A 22,518-nucleotide genomic window follows, 5' to 3' on the forward strand; every position below is an offset into this window, starting at 1 on the left:
ACGAGAAGCCAAACAAACCAGTTCAAAAATAATCAATACTGCCCAGAGAGGTAATGGTTTTGGATTCCGTCAGCTCCTCCTCACACCTGAGACTACTGCAGATCACAAAGATGATTTTGAACTAACATCTAGATCACCTGTCACAATGATGAACATCCCTCCCAAGAGAGGGAAGAATAAAGGCTGTTAGTGTGCACCCCATTCAGTGATTATAAACTTCACCCCCGGCACAGAGAACATTTATCCCACTAACATGCTTGTTATTTTTTTTGTCCAGGTGCTGTGTTTGTAAGAACCCCTTTGAACAGGGAGCTGGTAGCTACCTACGAACTTACGATATCAGTACATGACAATGCCAGTGATGTAATCAGTCATTCTGTCAGCATTCCCAATGGTAAGATTTGCTCACTCAATTTGTAAGTTGTCAGTTCAGAACAGCACAGCTCATGTGGGAAGTGACATCTCTTAACTTCTGTGCCATACTGTGTCCAGTCTTGCTATGGAAGTGAAATGCTTTGAAAGCTTCTGTACATGAAGAAAGCTGCTATTTTGGAATAAAGCCGTGAGCTTAAAGAATATAGGAGACAGTACAATGAAGGTTCACCGGGTTGGACCCTGGCATGAGAGAGTTGCCTATGATGAGAGCCTGAGTAAATTGGGTCTCTATTCTCTGGAATTCGGAAGAATGAGGTAATTTCGTTGAAACATTTAAGATTATGGAGGGGCTTGAAAGGATAGACACTGAGAGGTTGTTTCCCCTGACTGGGGAATTTAGAACAAGGGGGCACAGCCTCAGGATAAGGGGCCAATCATGTAGAACTGAGATGAGGAGAAATATCTTCACTCAAAGGGTTGTGAATCCAGATGGGTCATGGGTTCTCCTTCACTGAATATATTTATAAGGCTGGGATAGACAGATTTTTGGTCTCTCAGGGAATTAAGGGATATGGGGCGTGGGCAGGAAGGTGGAGTTGAAGCTCAAGATCAGTCATGATGGTATTAATGGCAGAGCAGGCCCGACGTGCTTTATGGCCTCCTGCTAGCCAACTACGTCCTTTAAGAATTGAGGAGGAAGCGAGGCATTCTTGTTATCTTACGTTTTACCAGATGGTTTTATTGACATGAGGTACGGTTGTTGTGTTATCATGGGGATAGGATTAGAACTATCTACTGTTAGCTGTTAGACAAGAGACAATGAACAATCTTGATAGGGTGTCCTTTTCAATCGTATTTAAAGCATGTAAGCCAGAACTCCGAGGGTAAGATGTCAGCGTATTCCTGGAGCAAAACTGGAGATGCTGAAGGCAAAATGCTACGAGACTGATCATCTCAGAACTTGTGGTGTTAGTTAGATTGTATACCAACAGCTGCTTAATTCCATTCCAATTTAACTTATTTATGCTGCCTTGTAATTTCTTGTAATATTTATAATAAATATTCAAACAAGGCTCCATCTAGAATCTTAAATATCACAGAACTGAATCTAATATTTTTAAGATGTAAGGGAAGGGATCAAGTCCCAGAACAGTCTCAGGACTGGTCCCTAGCCACCAAGTGACTGAATTAACATGAAGGACTAGAAAATGGCATCTTTAAAAGGAGGTGACCTTAGAGGGGGATCCAAAATGGTGGAGGCTGTCAAAAAGATAAATTGGAGTTTTATCTAAGGGGGACAAAGGGGCACAGACTCCAACTGGTACAAGGCAAATTTAGGGTTGAAATTGGGAAGCTCATCACATTTTTTTTCTTATTCTTTCATAGAATGTGGGCGTCACTGGCCAGGCCAACATTATTACCCATCCCTAATTGCCCTTGAACTTGAGAAGTTTGCTAGGCCATTTCAGAGGGCAGTTAAGAGTCAGCCACATTGCTGTAGGTCTGGAATCACATGTAGGCCAGACCAGGTAAGAATGGCAGATTTCCTTCCCCAAAGGGCATCAGTGAACCAGATGGGTTTTTGCAACAAGCGATGATAGTTGTCATGGTCACCATCACTGAGACTAGTTTTCAATTCCAGATTTATGAATTGAATTTGAATTCTACCAGCTGCCTTGGTGGGATTTGAACCATTGCCTCCAGAGCATCAGCCTGGGCCTCTGGGTTACTAGTCCAGTGACATTACGCCATTGGAGTGCAATCAGTACTTAAAATGGACTTTCAAGGAGGATTGCAGAGAAGATAACCCTGTGATTATTTAAGGACTGTATATTAGTTCTGTACAGTGGAAGATGAATTTACAACTGACGTCAAGAAGTTTATCACATAAAGATTAATTATGAGGGGTTGGTGGTGGTACGGTCAGGTCAAGGGAACGAGAACATCCGAAATAGAAGCAGGTATAGGCCATATGGTCCTTCGAGCCAGCTCACTATTCAGTAAGATCATGGCTGGTCCATCTCAACATCGCAGCTCCAACCTATTAAATCCATCATATTTCACCTCTCTCCTATTTTTACTTAGTTCTGTTGAAGAGTCATTCGGACTCGAAACGTTAACTGTGTTCCTCTCCGCAGATGCTGCCAGACCTGCTGAGTTTTTCCAGGTATTTTTGTTTTTGTATTAAATCCATCTATTTCTTTGGCCTATTTCAGCAAAGCTAACAGTAAATGTCCTGGATGTGAATGACAATCCTCCCCGGTTCAGACCATTTGGGGTGAATATTTTCACCGAGAGGATTCTGGAAGGAGCAACGACTGGCACAACACTGCTGTCTGTATCGGCCGTAGATCCTGATAAAGGCCCCAATGGACTGGTCAACTACGAACTCCTGAATCTTCCTCCCGGGGACTACATCAGACTGGAGGATCCTGCAGCAGGTGAACACTGGGGAGAGAATTTTGAAAATACCCTATCGATATTAGGTCCAGAGTAGATCACAACACACTTGCCATCATTGAACGCCATCTGTCACAAAGTTTACCCAACTCACTTAATCTATCAATGTCCCTTTGCAATTTGTTGCTCTCATCTACACTATTCACTGCCAGCTAACTTGCACTCTTTGAAATTTAATATTCTTGCGTCTGCCCTGATGAGTATAAAATGAAAAGCTTCATCAACATGTCTCTGTTTCCGGCAATATTTAACTTGGCGTCCTCAATAATTTGGATATATGAAGTGCAGCGATTGTCACTGTTTACGGGGTTTCGGCACAGAATAGTTTGTAAACTTCTATTTAAGCCCCGGATGGGGATTTGATACATGGCAGAACTGATGTCATCTGAGCAATTGTCTTTAATACAGACTTTCCACATCACTACCCCCCCCCACCCCCTCCCCATCCCATTCCCACTTCTCCCGGCAGGGAAAATAGTTGCAAGCAGGACGGTGGATTACGAAGAGGTTCAGTGGCTGAATTTCACAGTGCGAGCGGTGGATCATGGATCACCACCTCGATCTGTAGAGGCTCCGGTTTCTTTACAGATCGTGGACATCAACGATAACAACCCTGTCTTCGTGGAGTCTTCCTACCAGGTAACTGTGTCGTCCCTGTGAGTAACATGTAACTCATGACTAATTGTCATACGTCTGAACATGAGAAGTTGGAGCAGGAGTGGGCCGAGTGGCCCCTCGAACCTGCCCCTCCATTCAATAAGATCACAGCTGAACTTCGAACTCAACTGCACTATCTCACCCTATCCCCATATCCCTAAGTGCACAAAGAACTGTTGATCTCAGCCTTGAGTAGACTCATGACTGAGCATCCACAGTCCCTCTGAAATAGAGGTGAGTGTAAAAAAAACAAATTCTCCTTATCTCTGCCCGAAGCAGCTGACCCCTTATCCTGACCCCTAATTCTAGACTCTTCCACCAGGGGAAAGCAGCGTTGACCCTGTCAAACCCTCCAAGAATACGTGGCTGATGCAAGATTTGACATTACACCTGTGCCTTATAGAAATGCACAAAATGGTAGGATGTAGGCTGAATAAGTGGAATACAGGCACAATACCCAAAATCCAGTGGTCCAAAAACTAGGCATTTTTCTCCCGGGAGATCTGGGCACAACTCCCGGGATAGAGTTAGCGCGGGAACGAAGAGGCCATTCTCAGACTGATCCCAGACGACTGAATCTGTGAGCATTGCACAAACTCTCGTGGAGAGGCAGCTCCAGGGACAGAATCAGGGGTTCCTGGGGTTGCACTCGGACCTGCAAACCCTCACACAGGCAATGACCTCAGGTGGTCAGTGTCAGTGTGGGCGATAGATTGGGCACCCAGTATCCCAGCTAGGTACCCGTCCATCAGAAGTGTGCAGGGAGGTCCAGAGCAACCTCACGTTGGCGCATGAGCTGCCTGTCGTCTCTGCGGGCTCCTCTCAGGGTGCTCTACATGATGGCAGCAACTCCTCCTCCCCTCTGCCAGTGATCGTGGCATCTGATGAGGCTGCGGCGACTGGGGAGATGCCAGCCATGGCATTGGCCACTCCCTCCCAGGTGGGCCCAGCACGGACTCCACTGGCCAGAGGATGCCCGCCAAGATCATCAAAGCCAGCAGGACAGCACAAGCCAGCAGGCTGCCTCCAATGTCGGTGCCAGCATTTTGGGGGCACCAAGACATAGCACTCGCCAACGTAAGTATAAGGCACCAGGAGCACAAGATGGTCACAAGTTATCTTCTGTTGTTCAATGTTTTGTTTATGTTTTACTGGTCTGGGGTTGAAGACCGGAGAAGGTTCTGTTAATTTGTTTTGACTGTCAACATGAGATAAATTTTCTTTTGTCCTAATGGCCTGAGTATGCTTCACCTTTTTTATTTAATGTGGTGCAGGTAACGCCAGTCTGTAATGCTGGGCGTGAGTGGCTCGAAACTTGGTTGCACAGGCACTGAGTGGACTTTGGGGTCAAAGGAAAGGGTCATTGCAGACATCCTGGGATGGAGTTGGTAGCCCTGGCGTGAGGTGGTAGCGCTTATTTAGCAGCCGAGCTGAAGGAGCGTTGGATCAAGGTGTCCCTGGTGTCCCTGCCTCTCTGAAGGTTACCGAGGTCTGCCTCCATCTCCTCAGCATTCTCCTCCCCGTGCTCCTCTCCTGACTCACCACTGGATTCATCCTCTGGGGCCTGTGGAGCTGCGTCAATATCCCCTTCATGATCAGTGCCACCCACTCTGGGGGGTATTGTCGTGCTCCCCTGACCGGTCCAGACATCGCAAGCGAATTTTCAGAGGACCTGCGGATCTCTCTATTGCCGCCCTTGTGGAGGCTCCTGTTACATCGCTGCTCTGCCCCTGTTCTTGGGTGGTGAAGAGGCGTCATGAGTCATCTCTCCAACGGGATAGCTCTTGTCACCCAGCAGCCATCCATCCAGTCAGATTAAAGCACTGAAGAGCCTTGGCACCTGGGAGTATCTCAGGATATATTCATTATGGGAGCTGCCAGGGTACCTTGCACAGACTTGTAGAATCTGCATCCTGTGGTCACACACTATCTGCACGTTCATGCAGTGGAAGCCCTTCCTGTTGACGAAGGCACCCGGCTGACCCACTGGTGCCTTGATGGCCACATGTGTACAGTCGATTGCACCCTGGACACGGGGGAACCCAGCAATCGCTGCAAAGCCTCTAGCTCGCTCAGCCTGGCTGGCCTCGTCCGTATGGTAAAGAATTAAGGTCAGTACCCACCTGAGCAGAGCTTCTGTCACCAGCTTCACACAACCGTGGACAGCTGATTGGGAGACTCCACACAGAACCCCTACTGACCTCTGGAAAGAGCCGGATGCATAGGAGCTGAGGGCCGCTGTGACCTTCAGAGCCACTGGCATGGGGTGTCCGCTCACACAGTCGGAGATGATCTCGGGCCCAATCATCTGACAGATGGAGATCACTGTCTCCCTTGAGAGGTGGAGCCTCCTTTCACATTACACCTCAGACATATTGAGGTATCTGCGCCACCCCCTGAAAACCCTGGCAGCAGGATAGTGGTGTCTTCTGCAGCCCCTAACACCTTGGACTTCCTGCTGACCCTGTGCCCCTTGTGCCTGCGCCTCTCCTCCCACAGGTCCCTCCCCTGGAAGCTGCATTGGGACACCTGACCTCCACTCCCTTCTGCCCCTCTCTTCCTCCTCAGGAGGTGACTCCAGCAGAGACCACAATCGCCACTCCCAGGGTAGCAGAATGCTGTCTGATTCCCGGAAGGGTCCACACGGTCTGAATGCTCCGGCATCCTCGGAGACACAAAGGAATTCTAAGATGAAGCCTGGAAATGCTAACAATGAAGCCCCGAACAGAGATGAAGCTGCCAAATACCAATCAGTCACCAGCAGCAAACTACCTACCAAACTCCTCACCACTCACCCTGGCAAGGCTGCCGACCCTTTTTACCCCGTCTGTGGATGAGGTTATTGAAATTGTCAGCTGGCCGCCTGCCCGTTTTGCCCGTTCGACGAGCGCAAAATCGCACGGGCAACGAAAAATCTTGGTCAGTTGCCCTTTTAATGGGCTGAACTGGCCTCTTAATTAATGGCGGGCATGGCTCTGTCATCCGCGTGGGTAACCACCGACCACAATATCACGTGATAATATCGGGACGCTCGCCCGACATCATCACGCGCTAATTTACGCTCAAGTGGTTCGGGCGTGGGCCCACCTGCTCGAGTGTAAAACTCTGCCCCTCGCATTGTGCGGGGGGCTGCACCTTCTATACAAAGCAGCACAAGGAAGAGACAAAGAGACACCAGACTTGTGATAGATACGAGAACCAGAAAATGTTTTTTTTTTTCAAACTGAGAGCTTAAAGCTGTTGCGAAGGGACGGGACTTCAGTGACAGTAAGGCCAGCAAGTCCTTTCGAAAAGTTCCAGGAATGAACCCCTCGCCCCGCCCCCAAATAACAAATTGTGCATTTCCATTTGCGTGGGTAGCATTTGTTCACTGATTTGCTGCCAGGGGCTGGACTGTTCAGACCCATTTACCCTCCTTTTTAAAAAGAAGAGAACCTGCCTGTTCCCCCAAAATCCGGGAAAATCCAAAATACGACATGGCCTCCGCCCCCAGGGTGGACAATCGGGCCTGAATCAACACTGGGAGCTGCCAACCTCAGCCACGGCCATCAGAAGGTATCTCCTATCCACAATGCACCCACCGCGGGTGGAGCTCGACTCTGTGCAAAGGCTCACAACAGACAATATTGAATCGGCAGCCATCCCTCCCGGCTTGCATTCCCGTTGAAGTGAGAGTGGATCAGCCACTCTCGATATTCCCTGTACTACAGGCAAAATCAGTGATGACAACCAGACACGCCTCGCATGGTAACGTGGGCCTTTGCTGGTCTTTGTAGCTTCTGACTGTTCCCTCACAGTCTCATGCTGCTGTCATGTGAGGCGTTGGCACTAATTAATTTCTCTTTCTCTAACTGGGTGATGGTACAGAAGACAGTGCCCGAAGATACCTCCTTGGGCATCGTGATTCTCCAAGTTAGTGCCGAGGACGCAGACAATGGCCGGTTCTCGCAGATTGAGTACAGCCTTGTGGACGGAGAGGGAAGGTTCGGAATCAACCCCACGACGGTATGGCCCATTTGATAAAGCGTTTAAAAGGATCCTTTTGAGAAAAGCTTACTTCCTGGGGATACGGGCTCCTATGGTGAGGTCAGTCTTTATTGCCCATCCCTAATTGCCCTTGGAGAAGGTGGTGGCAACCTTCCTTCTTTAACCATTGCAGCCAGGTGGCGGTACACCCACAGTGCTGTTCCAGGGTTTAGAGTTAGGTAGAATATACAGCACAGAAACAGGCCATTCGGCCCACCCAGTCCATGCCAGCACTTGTGCTCTTTACAACTTGTCACAGAATAAACGACCATGAAAAATGCCAGATTGTAATAAAACACCAACTGGTTGATTCATGTCCTTCAGAGAACAGAACTTGCCACCCATACCTAGCCTGGCCTAAACACCACTCCCACCCCATTCTGCAGGGTTGACTCATAATTCGCTCTCAAGCGGTCCACTCTGCTGTTATCGATCGCTATAAAAGAGCAACTAGGGATGAGCCGTGAATGTGGATTTGCCCCTGTCACATGCATCCCCAAAACAAATTTTTTAAAAGTCGCTCATAATTTCTTTAACTGGGCTTTATTTTTTCAAACTTTAACCTTAGGGTTTACATCTGTTATTTCAGTACCTAGATTATGGAATTATGCAACACTGAAAGAGGCCATTCAGCCCATCATATCTGTGCCAATTCTTCGAAAGAGCTATCCAATTCGTTCCATTCCCCTGCCCCTGCCCCCATAACCCTGCGAAATTTCTCCCCTTCAAGTATTTATGCAATTAGCCTTTGAAAGTTATTATAGAAACTACGAGCAGGAGTAGGCCATGTGGCCCTTCGGGTCTTCTCCGCCATCCAATATGATCATAGCTGATCCTCTATCTCAATGCCACATTCCTGCTTTCTCTCCCTACCCCTTGATGCCCCTAATATCCAAAAAATGATCAATTTATTTCTTGAGTATACTCAAGTGACCCGGCCTCCACTGCCTTCTGTGGTAGAGAATTCCACAGGTTGACTACCCTTTGAGTGAAGAAATGTTTCCTCATCTCAGTCCTAAATGGCCTGCCCCATATCCTGAGATTGTGGCCCCTGGTTCTAGACTCCCCAACCAGGGGAAACATCCTCCCTGCATCCAGTCTGTCTAGCCCTGTTAGAATTTTACACATTTCAATCAGATCCCCTCTCATTCTTATAAACTCTAGTGAATACAAGCCCAGTCAAACCAAACTCTCCTCATACAACAGTCCTGCCATCCCCAGTATCAGCCTAGTGAACCTTTGCTGCACTCCCGCTATGGCAAGTATATCCTTTCTTAGGTAGGGAGACCAAAACTGCACGCAATACTCAAGGTGTGGTCTCGCCAAGGCCCTGTATAACTGCCGTAAGACATCCCTACTTCCAAACTCAAATCCTCTTGCAATGAAGGCCAACATAACATTTGCCTTCCTAATTGTTTGTTGCACCTGCCTGTTTACTTTCATTGACTGGTGTACAAGGACACCCAGATCCCTTTGTACATCCACATTTCCCAATATATCACCATTTAAATAATACTCTGCCTTTCTGTTTTTCACACCGAAGCGTATAACTCCACATTTATCCACGTTTGCCCACACACACAACTTGTCTAAATCACCCTGAAGCCCCCTTGTATCCTCCTCACAACTCACAACCCTGCCCAGTTTTGTGTTGTCAGCAAACTTGGAAATATTGCATTTGGTTTCCTCATCCAAGTCATTTATATATATCATGAATAGCTGGGGTCCAAGCACTGATCCCTGTGGTACACCACTAGTCACCATCTTCCATCCAGAAAAAGACCCATTTGTTCCCACTCTCTGTTTCCGGCCTGACAACCAATTGTCAATCCATGCCAGTATATTACTCCTTCGATCCCATGTGCTTTAATTTTGCCCACTAGCCTCTTATGTGGGACCTTATCAAAAGCCTTTTTGAAACCCAAATTCACCACATCCACTTGTTCTCCTTTATCTACTCTACTAATTACATCCTCAAAAAACTCCAGTAGATTAGTTAAACATGATTTCCCTTTCATAAACCCATGCTGACTTTGGCTAGCCCTGTTGATATTTTCTAAGTGTCCTGTTATCACATCTTTTATAATAAACTCTAGCATTTTCCCCGCTACTGATGTTAGGCTAACTGATCTGTAATTCTCTGTTTTTCTCTCCCTCCTTTTTTAAATAGTGGGGTTACATTTGCTAACCTCCACAATCTGTAGGAACTGCTCCAGAGTCTGTAGAATTTTGGAAGATGACCACCAATGCATCCAATATTTCCAGGGCCACTTCCTTTAGTACTCTGGGATGTAGATGATCAGGTCCTGGGGATTTTTCAGCCTTTAACCCGTTAATTTCTCTAGCACCATTTTTTTTACTAATACTGATTTTCTTCAATTCCTCCCTCTCACTAGACCCTTGGTTCCCTAACATTTCTGGGAAATTATTTGTGTCCTCTTTTGTGAAGACAGAACCAAAGTATGTGTTCAATTCTTCTGCCATTTCTTTGTTCCCCATTATAATTTCCCCCATTTCTGACTGTAAGGGACCCACATTTGTCTTCGCTAATCTTTTTCTCTTCACATACTTATAGAAGCTTTTACAGTGAGTTTTTATGTTCCCTGCAAGTTTACTCTCATACTCCAGTTTCCTCTTCTTGATCAAACTTTGTGTCCACTTTTGCTGAATTTTAAACTGCTCCCAATCCTCAGGCTTGCTGCTTTTTCTGGCAATTTTATATGTCGCCTCTTTGGATCTAATACTATCCCTAATTTCTTTTGTAAGCCATGGTTGAGCCACCTTTCCTATTTTATTTTTGTGCCAGACAGGGATGACTAATTGTTGTAATTCATGCATACGTTCCTTAAATATTAGCCATTAGCTATCCACTATCAACCCGTTTAGTAAGGTTCCCCAATCCATCATTGCCAACTCGTGCCTCACACCCTCGTAGTTCCCTTTATTTAGATTCAGGACCCTGGTTTTGGATTCAACTTCTTCACTCTCCATCCTAATGAACAATTCTATCATTTTATGGTCGCTCTTCCCCAAGGGACCCAGCACAACAAGATTGTTAATTTATCCTTTCTCATTGCACAATACCCAGTCTAGGATAGCCTGCTTCTAGTTGGTTCCTCAACAAATTGGTCTAAAAAAACCATCACGTACACACTCCAGAAATCCTCCTCCACAGTATTATTGCTAGTTTGGTTTGTCCAATCTATATGTAGATTAAAGTCACCCATGATAACAGTTGTACCATTATTGCATGCGTCTCTAATTTCCTGCTTAATACCTTCCCTTACATCTCCATTACTGTTTGGGGGCCTATAGACAACTCCACTAACATTTTCTGCCCTTTAGTGTGTCTTATCTCCACCCAAACTGATTCCACATCATGATTTTCCAAGGCAATATCCTTCCTCACTATTGCATTGATTTCCTCCTTTACTAACAGTGCCACCCCACCTCCTTTCCCTATCTGTCTGTCTTTCCTAAATACTGAATACCCCTGGACGTTCAGTTCCCATCCTTGGTCACCCTGCAGCCATGTCTCCGTGATTGCAACTATATCATCACCGTTTATATCTATTTGCGCTGTTAATTCATCTACCTTATTGCGAATGCTCCACGCATTAAGATGCCTTTAGACCTGTCTTTTTAACGTTGTTAGTCTTTTCAACCTTATTAGTCATCTTAACTTTATTTTGCACTATGACCCCATTTGCTTTTCGCCCCTGTTTTCTCTGCCTTCCACTTTTGCTTCTTACTTTTCTGTCTTTCGTTTCTATCCTTGTTCCCCCCTCCTCTGCCTCCCTGCTCAGGTTCCCATCCCCCTGCCTTTCTAGCTTAAACCCTCCCTGACAGCACTAGCAAACCGCTACCCCCCCAACCCTCCACCACCACTCCCTCCGAGGACATTGGTCCCGGTCCTGCCCAGATGCAACCTGTCCACCTTCCCCAGAACCGGTCCCAATGTCCCAGGATTCTGAATCCCTCCCCTATACACCAGTTCTTCAGCCATGTATTCATCCGATATATCCTGTTATTTCTACTCTCACTAGCACGTGGCACTGGTAGTAATCCTGAGATGACTACCTTTGAGTTCCTACTTTTTAATTTACATCCTAACTCCCTATATTCAGCTTGTAGGACCTCAGCCCTTTTTTTTTTTTACATATGTCGTTAGTACCAGTATGTACCACAACCACTGGCTGTTCACAGTCCCCCTTCAAAATGCCCTCTAGCCGCTCTGAGACATCCTTGACCCTGGCACCAGGGAGGCAACATACCATCCTGGAGTCTCTTTTGCAGCTGCAGAAACGCCTGTCTGTTCCCCTTACTATTGAATCCCTTATCACTATAGCCCTGCTACACTCCTTCCTCCCCTCTTGTGCAGCAGAGCCACCCGTGGTGCCATGGACTTGGCTCCTGCTGCTTTCCCCTGAGAAGTCGTCTCCCACAACAGTATCCAAAACAGTATATCTGTTAGAGAGTGGGCACTCCTGTACTACCTGACTTCCTCTACACTGCCTGGTGGTCACCCATCCCCTTTCTGCTTATTCAGTCTTTACCTGCGGTGTGACCACCTCACTGAACATGCTGACTCCATAACCTCAGCATCTCGGATGATCCACAGTGAATCCACCCACAGCTCCAGCTTCAAAATGCAGTTAGCCAGCAGCTGCAGCTGGACACACTTCCTGCACACATGGTTGCCAGGGACACTGGCAGTGTCCATGACTTCCCACATAGCGCAGGAGGAGCATATTGAATCTGCTTCCATCACCCTTTCAGGCCGTGCGCTCCAGATCTTAACAACTTGCTGCATAAAAATCTTTCACATCATCTCACCTCTAGTTCTTTTACCAATCACCTTAAACGGTATCCCTTCTGCCAGTGGGAACAGTTTCTCTTTATCTACTCTGTCAAAATCCTTCATAATTTTGAACACTTCAATCAAATCTCCTCTTGATGTTCCCCACTGTAAGAACAACAATCCCAGTTTGTCCAGTCTCCTCACAAAACTGAAGATGTTTTAATCCCACATATTTAAAGATCAGTGCAGCTATACTTATATTTAAATTACATGAATAATTTAGAATATGTTATTAATTTAATGAAGTACTTTTCAAGTAGACAATTACATGTTGCCGAGCTGTTAACATTGCCCATAATGCACTAAGGAGTTACATCCCATTGTGGTAATGAGACAGGGAGACGTGGTTAAAATGTGAAGATTATTGAAAATGAGTAGAAATTGCAATGATAATTATTTTATGTTCCTTTTTACACAAAGGGGGACATTTACATTCTGGCTGCCCTTGATCGGGAGAAAAAAGATCACTACACACTAACGGCCGTTGCCAAGGACAACCCAGGTGATAATCCGAGTAATCGCAGAGAGAATGCTGTCCAGGTAACTCCTCCACACCTCCTGACAGGCGATTCCAATTGTTTCCAGCTCCTGGGCGAATCTACAAGGGGATGCTATTGCGCAAAAAATATTCTGACACTGAATCCTCTGTAGTTACCACACTGGGCACCGCACTGTAGGAAGGAAATATTGGCCAACACAGAACCACCAAAATAATACCAATACTAAAAAGATTAAGTTACAAGGACGAGGTTTTGTATTCCCTTGAGTATAGATGATTAAGGTATAATCTGATTGAGGTGTTTAAGACAATTAAAGGATTTGATAGGGCAGATAGGGTGAAACTGCTTCCTCTGGTGGAGGGAGTCCAGAACAAGGAGGCAGAACCTTAAAATTAGACCCTGGCCATTCAGCAGTGATGTCAGGGAGCACTTCTTCACACACAGGGTAGTGGAAATCTGGAACTCTTTCCCTCTCCACCCCGACCCCACCCCAAAGCTGTTAAGGTTGGGAAATAGGAAATTTCACAACTGAAATTTAGAAATCTTCATCGGCAAGTCTATTGTGGGCCACAGGACAAAGATGCATAAATGGAGTTAAGGTACAGATCAGCCATGATGTACCTGAATGCCAGAACAGGCTCAGGGAGCAAAACATCCTCCTCCAGTTTTGATGCTCACCGTCCTTGTTCTCAACACCTTCTGGGCCTCAGTCCAAGACCTCAGCCTACCCTGTTGTTGCAATCGCCTCTAGCCTCATATCTTCTCTCACATCCTCCTCTCTTCTCTTCATTCCAACACTAGTAAGACACCCTTTAGCCCACTCTCTGGCACTCCCTCCCAAAGCCCCGTCATCTCATCCCTTCTCTATGCGCATCCATCTCAACACTAATCTTTTCAACCAAGTTTTTATTCTCCCCTCCTAACCCCTTCCCCCGTGGATCAATGAGCTTTCTCCTTTAACCTTCCAGTTGATGTTAAAAGCATTGTAGAAGGTGCAGATTGAGGGTAAGCACAACAGCCCCACAGCATGTAACAATACCCCCCAAACAGAACACTCTACACAACAGCCCCACAACATGTAACAATACCCCCCAAAACAGAACACTCTACACAACAGCCCCACAGCATGTAACAATGCCCCCCAAACAGAACACTCTACACAACAGCCCCACAGCATGTAACAATACCCCCCAAACAGAACACTCTACACAACAGCCCCACAGCATGTAACAATACCCCCCAAACAGAACACTACACAACAGCCCCACAGCATGTAACAATACCCCCCAAACAGAACACTCTACACAACAGCCCCACAGCATGTAACAATACCCCCCAAACAGAACACTCTACACAACAGCCCCACAGCATGTAACAATACCCCCCAAACAGAACACTACACAACAGCCCCACAGCATGTAACAATACCCCCCAAACAGAACACTCTACACAACAGCCCCACAGCATGTAACAATACCCCCCAAACAGAACACTCTACACAACAGCCCCACAGCATGTAACAATACCCCCCAAACAGAACACTCTACCGACTGTGAAGGGAACACAGGCGGATAATTCAAAGGAATCAAACGATTTTCAAGATAATTTAACATGATGTATATTTAAAAATGTGAGTATTGCTCAAACAATTGAAGCATTTGGTTTATTGAACATGTTGCCACATATGTCCAAGTGAAGGCGCTGATTTGGTCATCAACATACCAAGTATTTCAAAATACAATAAGCAAATTGAAGGGAATCCTACACAACGTGTTTCAATATCCTTCCAGCTCCAGTCTAAGGTTCCAGAACCTTCTGTGTACATAAGTCTTCCATCTATGAACAAAGACGATTGACCACAAGAAGGGGCAAACTGTTCAAATGCCACTGCGAGATAAAAATACTTAACAATAAGATGTGTTAAATTTATCTATCATTGACTTGGCTCTCACTATAATACTTAATACTAGTGAATTTAAAATTGCAATTGCCCTTGAAGCTTAAATAAAGATGTGTCTTTCTGCCTTTGACCTCCTTTGAATAATGACACAGTCCACCTGAACTGCTGGGTCAGGTACATTCAGAACAGTTCAACAACTTATGTGATTGTACGTCATTCCCTCAGTACTGCCCTTATGTGACTCAGATTGTGATCTCACAACTGAGACGGCGCTCAAATCTACATCCTTTTTATTAATTGTTCTGGGTGTCGCTGGCTAGGTCAGCATTTATTGCCCATCCCTAATTGCCCTTGTTCAGAGGGCAGTTAAGCGTCAACCACATTGCTGTGGGTCTGGAGACACATATAGGCCAAACCAGGTAAGGACAGCAGATTTCCTTCCCTAAAGGACATTAGTAAACCAGATGGTTTTTTTATGACAGTCAGCAATGGTTTCATGTTCGTCATCAGACTTTTAATTCCATATTTTTTATTGAATTCGAATTTCACCATCTGCCGTGGTAGGATTCAAACCCGGGTCCCCAGAGCATTACCCTGGGTCTCTGGAAGAACACAACCGAGTCATACTGGTACATCACACACGTACCCTTTGTTCTACCTCAGCCTCCAAACCACAAACATAAGAGTCTTGCATTCACCTTATTGCTAATTATCTCAAAGGAAAATGGGCCTAAAAAACCCTAAAGAGAATGTATTAACACCATGAGGCACTTACTGGGCAGTACAGTGCTTCTGAACTTTGATCTTCAACCTCTAACCTGGATAGGAGCTAACCAAGACAGATGGATGAAAATCTGTTCTAACATGAAGCTGTCCTGATCTTGGGCAAAACGAATGGGGGCAGTCACAAGCAAGATGCCAGAGAGGTTGGGAACATACACCCATTCCCAATTTGCAACAACAGCTCAATACAGTTCAGACCAGTACTCTTATTTCCCAATTTTAACTGTTTTTTTCCTTCTGGGAACTTATCTTTATAATAGTGCCATAACATAATAAAATGTCCTACGGCATTTTGCAAGAAAATTATCTAACAAAACTTGACACTGAGCCACATAAGGAGGACATTAAGGCAACTGACCAAAGGTTTGGTCAGAAAGGTAGGGATTAAGGAGAGTCTCGTAGGAGGAGAGAGAGGTGGAAAGGTTTAGGGAGTGGTTTCCGGAGCTTAGGGACCAAACAATTGAAGTCACGGCTGCCAAGGGTGAAGCGATTAAGATCAGTATACTGAAGAGGTGAGAGTTGGAGGAGTGCAGAGATATCGCAAAGTTTGGAACAGAATCATCGTGGAGAAGGAGGCCATTCGGCCCATTTGTGTCTGTGCCAGCTCTCTGCAGGAGAATTCACTTGGTCCCACTGCCCCACCCTTTCCCCCCCCCGCCTCGGCTCTGCAAATCTTTTTCTCTATCCAGATAATTATTCAGTTCCCTTTCGCAATCCACAGGCAGTGCATTCCAGATCCGGGAGGAGGTTGCAGAGATATAGGGAGGGGGGTGAGGCTATTGAGGGATTTGAAGACCAGGATAGGGATTTTAAAATGAATGTGTTACCAATCTGAAAGCTGTAGGCCAGCAAACACATTGCGCACAAAATGACAGTATCACTTATAAAAGCAGCAAGAGCAGCCAAAGGTGAAATGAAAGTCAAGGACTAATCTCCAGATTTTGGCACTGCCCCTTCAAAATGTTATCTGCATTTTTATGCTAACCAAGAGCCTGGCCTCCGTTCCATTGCTTGGCACTGACAGTAAGCTAAGAATACATAACCGATAAATTCAAATAATATTTTTAAAGGTTTCAAAATAAACTTTAAAAGGAACAGGATGCTTTCATCACAGTCCTATCTCTGTCCAAGGCTTCGTTCCTGTTGTAGAACATTCTTCCCACGCCAGTCTGCTGCCTACAGATTGAAACATCACGTAGGAAAGGACACAATGTGCTAATGACATCAGTGAGAGGGCTAAATGTCAGAAAAGGTTGCCAGGTGAACAGACCCTTTAAATTTATTTGATATCTTTTTTGATTATGAAACTCGCTTCATATACTGAGCTTCCTGATCGGGTGTGAATGGTTCAACAACAGACTCTCGATTGTCAATATCGATCGACTCTCAGGATCCAGGTCAACTCACATCCACTTCTCAGCACTGCTGATGTTTCCAGTGATCTATTTTAATTTCGATTAGCAGGAAATCGGAATAACTGAGCTCTCCCTCCGATTCTCCACAATCCTGGAAAATCTTCCCTGTAATCCTTCTCACCGCCAAGCACAAGATCCCAAAAGACTGTGGCACTGTCACAATTGGAGCTCGGAAGGCTGAGGTCGAATTGTAGAATAGATCGATGGGTGTAGGTAGTGAGCGATTGGGACCAAAGCCGGATATATGGAGTTGACATACAGATCAGCCATAATTTAATTGAGCGGCAGGTCAGGTTCAAGGGGTTGGATAGCCTCCTGCTATTCCGAAAGTTACTAACTCAGGCACATACGATGTTGATGGCCAAAAGATTGAGGCCAGCTGGACATGAGAAATAGGAACAGGAATAGACCGTACAATCTACACCCTGCTCCATCACTCAGTACGTTCATGGCCGATCATCTACCTCAAGTCCACTTATCCCCATATCCCTTGATCCTCTTAGTATCCAGAGCCTTTTAATTACTCAGTGCCTAGACTTTCACAACCTGCTGGGCTGAGGAATTCAAACATTCAAAAGCCTCTGAATGAAGAAATTTCTGGCCATCTCAGTCCTGCACAGCTGACCCCATATCTTAGTCTAGATTGGGAATATCTCCAAGAAGCTGGACACCATCCAGGACGAAGCAGTCCACTTGATTGGCACCACATCCACTCCCTCCACCACCGACGCACAGTAGCAGCAGTGTGTACCATCTACAAGATGCACTGCAGGAATTCACCAAGGCTCCTTCAACAGCACCTTCCAAACCCACGACCACTACCATCTAGAAGGACAAGGGCAGCAGATAGATGGGAACACCACCACCTGGAAGTTCCCCTCCAAGTCATTCACCATCCTGACTTGGAAATATATCGCCGTTCCTTCACTGTCGCTGGGTCAAAATCCTGGAACACTGTCCCTAACAGCACTGTGGGTGTACCTACACCACATGGACTGTGGTGGTTCAAGAAGGCAGCTCACCACCACCTTCTCAAGGGCAACAAGGGATGGGCAATGAATGCTGGCCCAGCCAGCAAAGTGCACATCCCATGAATGAATTAAAAAATCACCAGCCAAGGAAAACTGCCTCCCTGCCTACCTTCCTGTCAGACCCCAAGATCAGGTCACTATGTCTAACTGCCTCACTCTAATAATGTAAGATTTACATTTATATAGCACCTTTCACAACCTCAGACCATCCTAAAGCCCTTTAAAGCCAGTGAAGCACTTCTTGAACTGTAGTCACTCTCCTAAAGTGGGAAATGTGGCTGTCAATTTGCACACAGCAAGCTCCCACAAACAGCAATGAGATATTCACCAGATTTTTTTTAACAATGGTATAGGTACTGGCCGCGGGACATCAGGAAGCACTCCATGAGTGGCCTTGGGACCCTTCATGTCCACCTGAGAGAGCCGACGCCTCCTCAGTTTAACATCTCATCCAAATAATCAGGCATTTGATTGGACAAAGCCCACAGGTGGCAAAATCTCACCTCTTCCCCTGACCACTGGTGTTTCAACCCAGCCAAAGGTTGTTCTGCCTCTTTCACCCCCTTTTTTTTTTGAAAAAAGTTTAACCACTTTCCTAGGATTGCATCACTCACTTCTGAGAAGTGAAAGAGGAAGTGGTTACTTTTGTAATGTGTCAAGTTTTTTTGCAGACGAGTAACAAAGGGCTTTATGCACCCTCCCAAGTGATTGGCAGAGCCAAAACAAGAGGACACCAATCTTTTTTTGTCAGTAAGCTGCAGCTCTGTATTTTCACTTATTTAAAGTTATGGAGTTGGGGGATGGTGGAGTTTAGTTTCCAACATTTCCCAATCCCATTGTTCCCTGAGGTTTACCTCTGACAATCCCTGCCTGACCTCTCTTTGGGAGGAGAGAGAATGACCTGCATTGGTAGAGCACCCTTCACTACCTCAGGATGTCCCAGAGTGCTCTACAGCCAATGAATTACTTTTGAAGTGTAGTCAATGTTGTAAAATGTAGGATAAACGACAACTAGTCTGCACACAGCAAGCTCCCACAAACAGCAGTGTGATAATGAACGGACAATCTGTTTTCGTGATGGTGGTTGAGGATAAATACTGGCCAGGACACCAGGGAGAACTCCACTGCCCTTCTTTAAAATAGTGCCATGGAATCTTTTACATCCAGGAGACCAGATAGAGCCTCGGTTTTAACGTTTCAAGAGAGTAACAGATGAGTACTGGGCTCTCCACACATTTCTTTGCAGACTCCCATGATTAGGTTGTGTGTCAGACAAAATGGATCAGCAGAACTTGCCTCCAGTCTCTAGTCATCAGGAATAATTAACTGGCATCTTTTCGTTTATGCCACAGTTAAGCGGTGATTGGAATTCCACACAGACTCTTCATCAGTATACATTGATATATTGGCAGCTCAGATCATCTTGAATTAATGAGTGTGAACCATTGCAAAGATACAGGCAGATTCACACCCAGCCTGGGGGTACCGCCAGGAAATAGACTTGTCTGGAAGAGCCATTTTGCCCATTTAAGACTGGCTTGCAGCAAGTGAAAAGCAGATCTGTTTTGAAACTCAGCCGTGTAGTTTGGGCTGTTTTTCCACCCTGGCTACCCATTGCGTAAAGTGTGCCTGAGGTGCTCCGGTGACTGGCAGCTCCATCTCTTCATGCTCCACCTTTTGCATGCTGTCGGGGTTTCCTACTGCAGCCCCTTCCCAGTCCCCCTCCCCTCCTCTTCTCTGCCCCCTTCCCCACGTCCTCCTTCCCTCCCTGACTCCCCCAGCCCTTCAAATTGCTGAACTAAAAGGGATGCAGAGGATTCTATGCCACTTGGTTAAGGTCACTTTGGGACATGGGCTCTGAACTTATGCTGTCACAATTACCATGACCTACTGGGGATAGTGCGCTGTAATATCAGCCCCGCTGCTCCCTGATCCACGACAAATGCGAAAAGTTTGATCAAACCACCAGATTTCCCCAATTCTACCTGACTGTTTAACTTAGGTTAACAGAATACAAGCACCAGGTTTGTAAACTTAATAAGTAAATAACTGTTTATTAAACAAACTGTCCTTAACCAGTGGCAAAAGAAAGAAATATGAACTGCTAACTTCTAACAGTATAATTTAAACTCTACCCCCTTCTTAAATCCCTATATATACACACACACACGACACATGAGACTAACAAATTGTGGATTTTAAGGGTGGGATAAAACAGTTCAATAATACCAATTCCAGAGTACAGGATTCGATGGGTTGATGTTGATCGATGTCTTCCAAATTCCTTTCAGTTCTTTGTTGATGACACGAGGTGGTCTTCCAGCACTTTCAATATTTAGTTCACTGGTTGAGTACTTGCCTTTCAATGTCTCTAACAGTGATTTTCCCCTTTGCCTCTTGACAGGGGTTTTCAGAGAGAGAGCAGGTTATAGAGATATGAGGAGAAAAAGCTAGCTAGCTATTATTGTGGAATTACTGGAATCTTCCACACAGGAGAAAGAGGTTTTAGGTCTTACTCCTTTCAAGCTGGGAGCTATTCTGCTGTCCTGTCCTCACACAAAACCTGGTCACCTGATCAGGAACCAATTAAAATGGTGTTTCCAGGCAGCTCCCATGGTCCAGGACTCCTTTCTGGCACCACCCTGTCTTTCATTGCACACTCTGTTCCAGGGCTGCAACATTGTACATACCTCTCATCTTGTTCCAGTGGACATGTCTTTCAAACTGCAGCCATTGTAATCTTAATCTACAGTTCAACAAAAAATAAAAAGATATGTTCTTTACAACAGTCCAACAGAAATAAAAAATATGCTCCTTACGTGTCTCCACCCTTAAAAGAGATGAAACGCCATTTCAAAATGCATTTCATCACAAGGCATGTGACACATGGACAACAAAACACAAGACTTACTTTCATTCATCCTTCCTCCCCTTATACAATCTTATACAATCTTCAGAATTTCTTAGCCCTTTAACTTTTTTTAGTATTTTACATCTGGGACAAGCATCTGCGGTCACGCTATCTTTACTGGCAATGTGAACAATCTTTACATTGAATGGTTGAAACAATAGTTTCCACCTAAACAGTTTTGCATTTTGAGTTTTAAACTTTTCAGTGAACACCAGCGGATTATGGCCAGTGTAGATTAGTGTTTGGTTGTTATCGTGTCGGACATAAACTTCAAAGTGTTGAAGAGACAACAACAATGCTAGAGTTTCTTTTTCTACCATGAGTCCTTCCTCTGAAATTGATTTAGTTTCTTGGAAAAGTACCCCACCGGCTTCTCTACCCCTAATTGGATCATCTTGTAATAGGACTGCACCTACCCCCAAGTCACTAGCATCAATTGCCATTTTCAAAGGTTTGGTAAAGTCAGGGGCGGCCAACACTGGTTCATTTATTAAGACTGCCTTCAGCTTTTCAAAGGCTGCTTGGCATTCTGCTGACCATACCACTTTTGCCTGTTTTCTTAACAAATTGGTGAGAGGTACAGCCATTGTGCTGAAGTTAGGCACAAACTTCCAATAAAACCCATGCATTCCCAAAAATCTCAGGATTTCTTGTTTAATTTTAGGAATGGGGAATTCTGTTAGAGCGTTCAGTTTTGCTGTTCTTGGCAACACTTGCCCTTGTCCTACAATGTGACCCAGGTAAGATACCCTTGCTTTTGCAAATTCGCTTTTGGCTAGATTTATGACTAAGCCAGCCAACTGCAATTGCTTAAACAGGTCCTCTAATTGTTTTACATGTTCTTTCCATGTGTTACTATATATTATGACATTGTTTAAATAAACCACACAGTTAGGTATTTCAGCTGCGATTGATTCATAAGTCTCTGAAATGTAGCTGAGGCGTTTTTAAGCCCAAACAGCATGACTCGACATTGATACAACCCACTCGGTGTAACAAAGGCAGATATTTCTTTAGCCCTTGACGTTAATGGCACTTGACAGTACCCCTTCAATAGATCCATTTTAGAAAGAAATGAGGCACTGCCAACCCTATTGATGCAATCTTCTAACCGAGGAATTGGGTACAAATCTGTTCTCATTACTACTTTCACTCTCCCGTAACCTATACAAAGTCTAGTAGATCCATCTGGCTTAGGAATCAATACAACCGGTGAACTCCAGCCACTTTGGCTAGGCTCAATCAATTGATTATCCAGAATATATCGAATCTCTGTTTCCAACTGAGCTTGTTTTTCTGGGCCCAACTGATAATGATGTTGTTTATCGGCACTGACTCTCCTACGTCCACGTCCACGTCATGTTTTAGCTAATGTAGTACATCCACGTGTATCCCTACAAATTCCCTTATACTTCCCAAGTAACCTTAGATCTTTCCTTGGTCCTTCCTCTTAATATGAGAACACAGTGTCTAACTGTCCCAGTATTGTCGTATTGGTGAGTCGGGTTGTAGGAGGTTCGCTTTGGGCACTGTCTACTTCTCCTTATACCTTGCCCTTATTGTCTCTCATCCTCCGCTACTCCTACCACCTGGCACACT

The 22,518-nt window shown here is 45.3% G+C and overlaps 1 protein-coding gene across 1 annotated transcript in view; it reads left to right on the forward strand.

Moving 5' to 3' along the window:
• The window catches only part of cdh23 (cadherin-related 23), a 701,272-nt gene that overhangs the window by 631,540 nt on the left and 47,214 nt on the right, over nt 1-22,518 (forward strand). Inside the window, exons 46-50 of the mRNA XM_078530938.1 lie at nt 278-394; nt 2,592-2,816; nt 3,305-3,474; nt 7,360-7,497; nt 12,800-12,919. Coding sequence (XP_078387064.1) covers nt 278-394; nt 2,592-2,816; nt 3,305-3,474; nt 7,360-7,497; nt 12,800-12,919 — 770 coding nt within the window. The remainder of the gene's footprint in view (nt 1-277; nt 395-2,591; nt 2,817-3,304; nt 3,475-7,359; nt 7,498-12,799; nt 12,920-22,518) is intronic.

This window comes from Cetorhinus maximus, chromosome 27, assembly GCF_964194155.1.
Source record: "Cetorhinus maximus chromosome 27, sCetMax3.hap1.1, whole genome shotgun sequence".
NCBI lineage: Eukaryota > Metazoa > Chordata > Chondrichthyes > Lamniformes > Cetorhinidae > Cetorhinus > Cetorhinus maximus.